The 10,916-nt window shown below is 58.5% G+C and overlaps 1 protein-coding gene across 1 annotated transcript in view; it reads left to right on the forward strand.

Annotated features, from left to right (window-relative positions):
- LPCAT1 (lysophosphatidylcholine acyltransferase 1) overlaps positions 1-10,916 on the forward strand; it is a 66,347-nt gene that overhangs the window by 51,476 nt on the left and 3,955 nt on the right. Inside the window, exons 10-13 of the mRNA XM_032279149.1 lie at positions 1,655-1,780; positions 3,179-3,332; positions 5,087-5,185; positions 9,159-9,300. Coding sequence (XP_032135040.1) covers positions 1,655-1,780; positions 3,179-3,332; positions 5,087-5,185; positions 9,159-9,300 — 521 coding nt within the window. The remainder of the gene's footprint in view (positions 1-1,654; positions 1,781-3,178; positions 3,333-5,086; positions 5,186-9,158; positions 9,301-10,916) is intronic.

Consider the following 10,916-nt stretch of genomic DNA (forward strand, 5'->3'; position numbering starts at 1 on the left):
CAGCAGATGCAGGTACGCATTTAGTGCAGTGGAAGCCCAGTGACCCTGAGCCCTGCAAACAGCAGATGCAGGTGCGCTTTTAGTGCAGTGGGAGCCCGTGACCCTGAGCCCTGCAAACAGCAGATGCAGGTGCGCATTTAGTGCAGTGGGAGCCCAGTGACCCTGAGCCCTGCAAACAGCAGATGCAGGTGTGCTTTTAGTGCAGTGGGAGCCCGTGACCCTGAGCCCTGCAGACAGCAGATGCGGGTGTGCATTTAGTGCAGTGGGAGCCCGTGACCCTGAGTCCTACAGACAGCAAATGCAGGCATGCCTTTAGTGCAGTGGGAGCCCAGTGACCCTGAGCCCACTGCACGGCTGCTTGCAGGAGAAGCCTCTTGTCTCTGCAGGGCTTGGGGAAGAGGTCCCCATGTGAGGGCTGCAGGCATAAGTGCTGCACCTCCTGCCCGAAGCCTCTGCTCCCTCCTTTCTCCAGGCAGGAGCAAGAGGCACCTCATTCAGGTGGGGACCATAGAAGGGCAGGCCAGATGCCCATCCTCTCCTTCCACCCAAAGAGGAAAGTGGCTTTTCCTGAATGGCCCGGGGAAGTGGAGCCTGACCTTGGCCCCTGCATCCAGCTCAGTTAAATAGAAAAGGGGCCTGCATGTGTGGTTAGAGCCAGGCAGACCCTGGGGTCAGGTGGGGAGGGGGTCCAAGCCTGTGTTTCCAGGGGATTCCTCTCATCCAGGCTTGTCCCAGGTTCATTCCAAGAGGAAAATCAACTTCCAGCTGTTTCCTCCCTTGCCGGTAACTGTTCTGTTGGAGTGGCTGCAAATTGCCTTCGGTGCCAGCAGGAAGGAAGAAAGCTGGGGCAGGGATTTACACTGGATGAGGAACCCCTGCAGGCCAGAGCTGGAAAGGACTTGTCTGTTGGTCAGATGTACCTTTGCACATTTCCTCCTTCAGGTCAGTTTGTAAAGGTCTCCCTGTTGCTTTTCTCCTTATTCGTGGATGGTTTATTTTGTTTCTGAATGTCCAGGGCTCCGCTGAGCCCTGATGGGCTTTTCCATGCAGAGGGCCTAGTTCTCTAACGGCCGTGGGTAATCCCTGTTCCTGGGAAGCCTGTTGAAGTCACAGCATTCACTTTCACCTTGGCCTCCGCCTGGACCCATATTCATTTCTTTTTTAGTGTATGACTTAATATTTTATGTAGGCTACAAAATAAAAACCCTGAAACCTCAGTGAAAGCATGGTTTACTGGGTGGTAAAGCCACCTCTGTCCAGCCTCCACAGGGGGAGGAAACAGCTCCTAAAATGCCCACATTCTCCTGGACGGACGGCTCCATGGTGTCGACACGGTGGTGGCCTCAGAGCAGAAGCAACAGGTGGTCAGCGGCCAGTGCAGGGATTTCAGTTGTCACGGCTGGTTCAGGAGAGGCCCACGTGGGAGCTGGTGCCCTGTGAAGGGGGTACCGCTGTCATTTTTTCTGCCATCCCCTCCCATCACCCTGAGCCCTCCTTCAGGCACAGGCAGGTGGTCAGCAGGTCACTCCCTGTCTGTGCCACAGACGCGCAGCCATGCCCACGGCCATCTGCGGCTACTGGGGGGAGTAGGGGAGGCGGGGGGAGCTGGCCGTCGCAGGGCTAGGCTGACGGGGCGTGCTGCCCTCTCTTGCAGAGCCCTGGGCGTCTCCGTGACTGACTACACTTTTGAGGACTGCCAGCTGGCCCTGGCGGAAGGACAGCTCCGTCTCCCGGCTGACACTTGCCTTTTAGAATTCGCCAGGCTGGTGCGGGGCCTGGGGTAAGTGCCTGGCGATTCCTCCTTGAGCATTGGCTAGGACCACGATTGCCACGGCCTAGTGGGGCTCCCACGGCAGGGAGCTACGGAAATAATTCTTGACGATGTTTGTTGTGGCTTTTCTTTGGCTGTTCTCGAACCTCAGCCTCAGCCTACAGAGTGCCTTTAAATCCCTCAATGCTTGGCATCAGCTGTCTGTGTGGATGGCGCCCAGGAGGCCACCCTGTGTCCTGCAAGACCTGCCCTTATAGGGCCCAGCCCTACAGAGTCCTGTGAGCCCCTCTCTGCTGGTGTGGAGATGAGAAACTGTAGAAATAAAAGACACAGACACAGAGAGACAGGGTCACTGCCAACCAAAGCGCGGAGTCCGGCCGTGGCCCCAGGTGTCCGCACACTCTGACTTTTGTTGAGTACACAGCAGGGGGCAGGGCAGGTGGGGTGAGGTGATGGTGGTCAGTGGTAGGGTCAGGTACATCACGTGTCTAGGGATGGGGGCCCGGGACTTTCAAGTAGCCGAGATGAGGTAAGGAGCATAACAGGTCAGCACTTTTTCCAGACTTGTCAAGAAAGGACAAGGACATTAAGATTGATGTAACTACTACTGATTCTTATCTTTTAAGAAAAAGATTAACCAGGTGCAGAAGCACAGCGTGAGAGTGGACATGGAACGTGACCTCTGAAGCACAGCGTCACACAGAGACCCCCCGATGTCTGCGGGTCTCCCTGACAGCTGTCAGGCCTTGACCGCAAGAACTTGGAGGGGCAGAGTTTTCTCCTAACTCCCCCGAGGAAGGAGACGTCTCAGACGTCTTGGACACCTCCTTTCCTAGCTGGCTAAACAGCGGGCGCTTTCCCAGTGCTCTGGCACTGCCGCACAGCCGAGGCGCCCTCCGGCAGCCCTTACGCGGGCCTGACAGAGGGCTGAGAGCATCTTGCCGTAGGAGCACTTTGTTCACATTGTCACCTCAGTTCCATGCTTCATAACCCGATGATCCTTAGTAGACTCAAAAGGTTATACTGAGTATATATATGTGAGTAACTGACTTATATATGGTTGTGTATATGGGAATAACTAGATAGCCATATCTCTTAATTCTTTCCTAGTCCCATATTCATATGGGAACAGACTGAGGCTTCAGACCCTTGCCTGGCACTTGTGGGGTCTCCCACGGGGTTTCCCACTCACACGCCCTGGGAGGGGAATGGGTGTCCGGGGCACAGGCACCTGGCTGGACACGTGGGCAAAACCCATCTCACACCTTCCAATGAGAAGGCCTTTTCTGGAAAACTGACTTGCTGCTACCTGTGTAAATAATATTGTGGTGAGTCTTATAACTAAATCTAGTGTTTACATACTGACATTTTATTAAAAAAGAAAGCTTTCCCTCTATTTTTGTCTAGGCTCAAACCAGAAAAGCTTGAAAAAGATCTGGACAAATACTCAGCAAGTGCCAGGGTGAAGGGAGGAGAGCCGATCGGCATTTCGGAGTTCGCAGCCTTCCTGGAAGTCCCCGTGTCCGACCTGCTGGAAGACATGTTCTCCCTGTTCGACGAGGTGGGGAGCGGGGTCTCGGCAAAACCTCCCGCTTTGTGAAGTATACGTTGTTCTAATATAATGATTTTCACACGCGTTTGAAAGCAGAGAAGAGAAACCACCCCTCGCTGCCCCACCCTGTCACGTTGGGGTATTTCCTCCCATGCTTTTGAATTCGCGCACCGATGGGGCCTCCCAGCCGCAGGCCCTCCAATACGCGCAGCGGGAAACAGTGTCTCAGGTGCGAGTCCTCCCCGTGTCCCTGCCACAGCCCGGGCTGCGTCTGCTCTCAGCCGCTTTACCACAGTGTTGGAACTGAAACACGAAATAGTGAATACTGCTTTTGCAGGCAGCATTCCGAGTCACTTCGACACTGCAGTGAATTTTTTATTTTCTGCAGTTTCCAATGCACATGATCTTACGAGGTAGGTATAGTCTCCATTGACACCCAGGACCTCGGACCCTCAACCCAAGACCTTCCCAGAGCCGGGACTTGTAGTCGTTGGCTTTGATGGGAACTCCACCTGCCGGGTACCCAAGCCCCAGTCCCAGTACCCCATGCCTTGCAAGGGGTGTGGCATGGCACAAAGAAAGCTACCAGTTCCTTCAGAAGAGCCTCAGGGACCTGCGTGCCCCTCACCTCCAGCACCTGTGGCCTGTAGTTGACACAAGCAAAGACCACTACTGGTCAGAGTCCACCCTCTGCTCCTGGGTGCTCCTCACCTCACCGCATACTGCTCTGACCAGAATCCTCCCTCTGCCCCTGGGTGCTCTTCACCTGCTCTCTGGCCAGAGCCCTCCTCCTATCCTGGGTGCTCATCACCTCCTGCCCTCTGATCAGGGAGTCCTCCTTCTGCCCCTGGGTGCTCCTCACCTCCTCCTGCTTGCTAACCAGAGTCCTCCCTCTGCCCCAGGTGCTCCTCATGTCCTGCTGTCTAGCCAAAGAGTCCTCCCTCTGCTCCTCAGTTCTCCTCACTTCCTGCTCTCTGGCCAGAATCCTCCCCATGTCATGGGTGCTCCTCACCTTCTCTTGCTCTCTTCAACCAGGGAGTCCTTCTTTTGTCTCTGGGTGTTCCTCATCTCCTGCTCTCTGGCCAGAGTCTTCCCCCTGCCCTGAGTGCTCCTCACCTGCTCTCTGGCCAGAGAGTCCTCCCCCTGTCCAGGGTGCTCCTCCCGCTCTGATCTGCAAGGTTCTTTCCTGCAGCCTGGGTGCACCCTGTAGCCACGTGCAGACCACCCCCATCATCATCACAAGTGCAGACCCTGTCAGCCCTCCAACACCCTGCTCATTTACGTCAGCATGTCCCTTGGAGACTCTGGGTGTGAGGAATGACTGAGAATGGTCAGCACGGGGCTGGCTGGCATCCACAGCTGGCCCAGCCGGGCTGTGTGTTTAGCTTCACCTTCTTTCTGAAGGATGGATGTGTTGCCATGAACAGACTCACTTCCTGGAGCCCACAGCCAGTCTTGGTGCCTGCTGGGTTTTCTCAAATGCAGGTCTCAGCAGGGGGCAGGCAACGTGTTCTGCATGCTCTGCTGACACGCTCCCTGTGGCAGCCTGCTGAACTTTGGGATTCATTGTAATGGCCCCAAAAAGTGTACACGGCACAGTGACCTCGGAGAACCCACTTGGTCAAAGATCTTTCCAAAGTTCCCTTTCCCAAGTGAGAGCAGCATTGGCCCTTAATTAACACCGGGACCCATGGGAAACCCCGGCGTTTCTCCAGTGCCGAAGGCGGAGGCCGAGCAGTGGCTGACAGCGTCTCTCCCCACAGAGCGGCCGCGGCAAAGTGGACCTGCGGGAGTGCGTGGTGGCCCTGTCTGTCGTCTGCCGGCCGGCCCGGACGCTGGACACCATCCAGCTGGCCTTCAAGGTGAGTGCAGAGTTCCCGTGGGTTTGATTGTTCACGTGTGGTCATGTCAGCACCGTTCTTTATTCTTCTAGTCCCTTACAGTATCAGTTAATTGATCGTTTGCCCAGCTGCTGTTTTTACATAAGCTTTTGCTGGCTGTTGTTTGTGAAATGCCCAAAACACTCCCAGATTTATTTCTTCCTGGATTTAGCAATTCAAACTCATCAGAAAGGCGTGGCTGAGGTTCTTCCTGGGTCCTGGGGCACCTGGGTGGGGCTGGCGGTGCCACAGGGCATCTAACATGGGCCCACACGTCCCGTCCTCTCTCCCTCGAGAACTATGGACTATGAAGAAAGCATGGCTCAGGAGCTGCCTGCCTCAGCTAACCCCAGGGGCTGTGACACATCAGAGCCCAGTCACTGACCACTGGGGGACTCTGGGGTGCCAGCCCAGCTGCAGAGTCCTGGGAAGCCCTCAGGACTTACCTTACTGCAGGGGGTAGGGGGAGGGAGTCACTGCTCCCGGGGGCTGAGTGGGGTCTGGGTCAGGCCTGGAGAGCAGGAGGCCGAGCATCCCTGAGGGTTTGGCCTGGCCTATTCTAAGGCTCCAGCACTACCAACATGGATTTCGTCTGGGACGGAGCTGGGCTGGCTTTGCCTATACAGAGGCAGTTTTACCAGGCCTTCTCACAGGGTGTGACTCACATTAGCCAGACTCACAAGGGCCTGATGTGTGAGTCAGGAAGCTGCTTGTCTCTCACTGCTCTAAGAACTCCCTTTTCTCACTTCTGACCCCAGCACACCCTCTCCATAGCAACACGGGACCATGTCCCCACATGCAAAGCTGGCTTGTGGGGGTCACACCAGGCGGGATGAACTGGATGACCTCAGCATTTGACAGCCCTGTGTAAGAAAGCCCAGCCAACCTCCCCTCTAGGCCTGGGCAGGCTGCGTCCTAGGGTCCCTGCTCTGGGCCAGGCCCTGTGGCCTCACAGACCCCGCCGGCCCCGCTTTTGCCACACCCTGTTTTGTTTTCAATGTTTTTGAGATGGAGTCTCACTCTGTCGCCCAGGCTGGAGTGCAGTGGTACGATCTCAGCTCACTGCAACCTCTGCCTTCCGGGTTCAAGCGATTCTTGTGCCTCAGCCTGCCGGGTAGCTGGATTACAGGCACGTGCCACAGCACCCGGCTGAATTTTGTAATTTTAGAAGAGACAGGGTTTCACCATGTTGGCCGGGCTGGTCTCAAACTCCTGGCCTCAGGTGATCTGCCCACCTCAGCCTCCCAAAGTGCTGGGATTACAGGCGTGAGCTACCGCACCCTGTTCTGCTGGCCCCACCAGCCCCTGCGCTAAAGCCACCACGTAGACTCTGGAACAGAATGACAGCAGCAGCGGAGGGGGTGGCACTTGCCTCGTTTCTCATCATAAACAATGGGCCGTGGGGCCCGAGCGTCCTCCGGGCTGGTGCTGCAGAGGCCCCACCTGCAGGCAGGCAGGGTAACTGGCTGTGGTGGGGTTGACACCCGCTCGGGAGGATGGTGCCCACCTGTCCCTGCTCAGGGTGGAGTACGTGCTGCTGGGAGGTCTCTTTCTCAGGTGAACCAGGCAATAGGTGAGGCCCAGGCTGACCTGCAGAGACCACCTAGGGGCAGGATGGATGATCAGCTCTCACGGGCTCCCAGGCCAGCGGAGGTGGCTGCGTCCCCGTGGGGACTCCAGGGTCCCGCCTCACCTGCACCTCAGCAGCTCCGCCCCGACGGCAGATGCCCTGGCACTCGCCAGCTTACCTGCTTCCTCACCTTGCGGGCCGCCTCCCCGTGCCCCTGCCGGCAGCCTGTACCTTCTGTGGTACATAATTCCCTAAGTCAAGGCCACAGTGCTTTGCTGCTTCTCCGGCACCCTGGCACATTTGGGGGTGCTGCGTGTAGCAGGAGGTGCTTCCATGGAGCACTCTCTTTTGAAGGAGCATGATCACTGCACCCGCGTGCTGCTCTTGGGACATAGAGGAGACCCAGGAAGCTGCCTCCCAGGCTGACTGGACACAGAACTGCTAGCACCTGGGACCCAGAGGCACGCGCTCCAGACTTTCCAGACGTGCTTCCTACGCCTTGGGGCCCCTTGTTTTTGTTTTTCTTCATTTTTGTCACTGTGTAAAACTTAAGGACAACCTGGTAGAAATCCCAGCGGTTCAGGGTGGCAGGAGAACCTGCAGTCCGCGTCGCCCTCGGCGGCCTCGGTGCCGCCTGTCTGTGATTCCCGTGCAGCCATCTACACACTGCTCTGAGGATGGAAGTCCGCGTCTGCGGTTCTGTGTCCAAACGGACCCAGATGCCAGGTCACCTCTCCAAGGCAGCCTCGAGGCCAGGGGGGAGGCAGGAGGCACTGCTCCCTGGGGACTGTGTGATCCAGGTTGGCGAAAGAGCAGGAGCCCGTGGCCCTGAGGGTTTGGCCTGGCCCGTTCTGAGGCTCCAGCAGCACCAACGTGGATCTGGTTGGCAGATGTTCGATTCAGGAAATCTAAAAGCAGGAGGGAAACATAGACCTGGGAAGACAGGTTGGCCATGTGCATAGGCGCTGTGGGGTGAGGCTGGGTAGGGAGGGCCGAGGGTGAGGACGGGGCCTCCAGAGCCTGCAGCAGACCCTGTCCACAGGGTAGAGGCAGAGCCCGGGAAGAGGGTGCCATCCCTGGGACAGCCTTGCCAGGCGGCAGGCCAGAGGCCTTGGTGTCTCTTCCCTGACCACCAGGAGGAACCAGGTGAGGTGAAGGCGCAGCCCCTCCCTGAAGAGAGGCCAGCGCCCCTCACATGCTGCCCACTCTAGGAGGGTGGAGTGAACGCTACAAGATCACAGCATGCTGGAGCAGGAGACAGGGACTAGGGGGCTCGGAGCCGGGGCGACCTCCCTGTCGAGGGTGTGTTGGGAGCCCCAGGAACCATGGGCCCCAGGCAGAGAGAGGGCAGCGGGGGATGATGCAGCCCCAGGTAGAGGACTGGGGGCAACGACAGAGGCTGTATGCCAAGAGGGTCACAGAGGGGTCTGAGGGAGCCCAGGGGTTGGAGCCGAGGGGACACAAGAAGAAAGCACCGCCGCAGAGCTGTGGGCCAAGCGCGAGCCTCAAGAGCTGGGGCAAGGGCTGGGGACCCCTGCACCCCACAGGGAGCTGAGCTGTGGGCCAAGCGCGAGCCTCAAGGGCTGGGGCAAGGGCTGGGGACCCCTGCACCCCACAGGGAGCTGAGCTGTTTCTGCACGGGCAGAGGGGCAGAGGGACGGGTGGGCCCTGAGCAAGGGGTCTGGGGGATTCCCGGGTCACAGAGTCCCTGTGAAGCCAGGGAGGGGAGCGTTGTTGGGGGTGGGCGGCAGACGCCTGGACCCTGCAGAGAACAGGCCAGAGCTGCTGCCTCCACAGTTGGAGCAGGAAGAGAGGAGGCGTCACGTGTGAGGCTCAGGAGAGAGCGCAGGTCCTGGTTCCCACTCCCCCCGGGGCTCTCCCGTCCCTCCCAGGGTCCGTCTCATTTCTGCTCCTGCATCTGGCCTGTGGATTTCTAGCTGTCTTAGTTTGTTAACGTTACTGATGTTTGTGAACACGTCCACTGTAGCGGCAGGAAGGCTATGGGGAGACTGCAGCCCTGGCTTGCCCCGTGCTGCCCATGGCCCAGGCGGGTCCCTTCTGCTGCCTCCCAGTGGCAGCCCCAGGTGCTGATTGGTTTGCTGAGCTGTCACAGGTGGGGTGGGCAGCATCTGAGTCCTCAGCCAAGATGCATCTGCTGCGTGTCCACGAGGCACCTGGTGGCAGGGCTGGGTCCACGGCACAGGGTCTGCCATGTGGCTCCACGCTGAAGCTCAAGTGCCCCCGGGTCCAGCTGCTGACCTTGCCCAGCGCTCTGAGAAAGTGGGGCAGGGCTGCTGGGGTATCCCTGGACTAAAGAGCACCCCAGACAGTGGGACCTGGTGGGCAGGGAGGAGGCTGCAAGGTGACCCCCAGCTTGCCTTGCAGATGTACGGGGCGCAGGAGGATGGCAGCGTCGGCGAAGGCGACCTGTCCTGCATCCTCAAGACAGCCCTGGGGGTGGCAGAGCTCACCGTGACCGACCTGTTCCGAGCCATTGACGAGGACGAGAAGGGGAAGATCACATTTGGTGAGCCGGAAGGAGGGGGGTCGCGCTTGTGGCCCAGGGGCGGGGGGCCAGGCAGAGTGTGGGGCGAGTCTCTGAGGGAGCCCAGGATGGGAGTGGAGTCCCCGCCACGCCTCCATTTGCCAGGCTGCCCTGTGCAACACAGGAACCCCTGAGAAGGAAGGTTCTAGAGACCTAGCAGGGCTCATAGGGAGCTTTCCAGTCTGATTTGTTTGAGCAATCTATACAACCAAATTCCAAGCCCAGTCCCAAAGCTCTGAGCCTTCCATAACCTCAGGCCGGGGTCCAGGTGCCTGGAGGTGGGGTGTGCCCGCACCCAGCCCTCAAGGCCATTGGCTGTGGGCTTTGTCATTGCACGCCAGGGTGTGGCTTCACATCCCCCCTCCTCCCGGGAAAACTCACCTGCCTGTGGACGTCTGATGAGGTGACTGGTAACACGGCTGTGTCTCCAGAGCATGAGCTGTCGGTGTCCGGGAAATGGCGGTTGATATTTTTAAATTGCTGTGCAAAATCAGCAAACTCCAGCTCGGGCACCTCCCCCCACTGCGGTGTGAGTGCGCCACCAGCGTCCGCCGGGGACTCCGAGGGCTGCGGGGCTCCGGTCTGCATCCTCACGGTGGAAGCCCTGGGCTCCCAGCCCTCTTCTCCTGGCGTGGGTGTGGCCGGCAGTCCCTGACCTGTGGCCTCAGAGTACATAAGCAAGCACACAGGACAGCCGCACACAGCATCTGCGTGGGGGCCTGGAGGGGGACGTGCAATGCTGGGACAGCTGGAGCTCAGGAAGACTCTCATACGCCAGGCACCTGGAGCTCAGTCCAGCAGGGAGGCCGGGGCCGGGACCAGCCAGGGCCACTCCCCGGGCCGCCCTGCGCATGTCTAAGTCGGCGTCTGTCCCTGCTGAGAAAAGAAAGGAACAGATGTTTGTTCAGAAAGACCAAGGGAGTCCCTGAAGTGGCCACTGTTCACATCTTGTGTGGGCGGGTTTTTTTATTGCTTCCAAAGGTCAGACACTGGATGTATTTAGTTGCTATGTGTGCATGTGTGTGTTTAGTTGCCGTGTGTGAATGTGTTCAGTTGCTGTATGTGCACGTGTGTGTTTAGTTGTTTGTATGTGTGATACTGTGTGACGCACACGTGTGTGTGTGCATGTGCACCCTTGTTTCAGCATTGAAAGTGCACAACGCTGTTTGTTGGGTTTGGGCTCTGCTGACGTTTGCAATGAGCACCGGCCAGCTGCAGGCGTTTTCTACTAATATCCATCCCTGGCCCGGGTTCTGAGTGTTTCTGGAGCTGCCTGGCATGACCAGCCCCTGCACCATCTTTCCAGCCCTGCCAGAAGCCTGCACGGTGCCATCAGTAGGAGCCGAGGGCACTTACCCAAGAGCCTGGCTCAGAGTGGCCAGCAAGTACAATCAGAGGCTCCGTGAGGACAGCCCCCTACCTGCTGGGTCCCCTGGTGCAGACACAGGCACCCCCTCAGAGCGCCAGATCACTGCCCAGGTCCCCCAGTGCAGGCGAGGGCACCCCCTCAGAGCCCCAGATCACTGCCCAGGTCCCCCGGTGCAGGCACGTGCACCCCCTCAGAGCGCCAGATCACTGCCCAGGTCCCCCGGTGCAGG

This window comes from Sapajus apella, unplaced genomic scaffold, assembly GCF_009761245.1.
Source record: "Sapajus apella isolate SASKATOON/1434 unplaced genomic scaffold, GSC_monkey_1.0 scaffold11, whole genome shotgun sequence".
Lineage (NCBI taxonomy): Eukaryota > Metazoa > Chordata > Mammalia > Primates > Cebidae > Sapajus > Sapajus apella.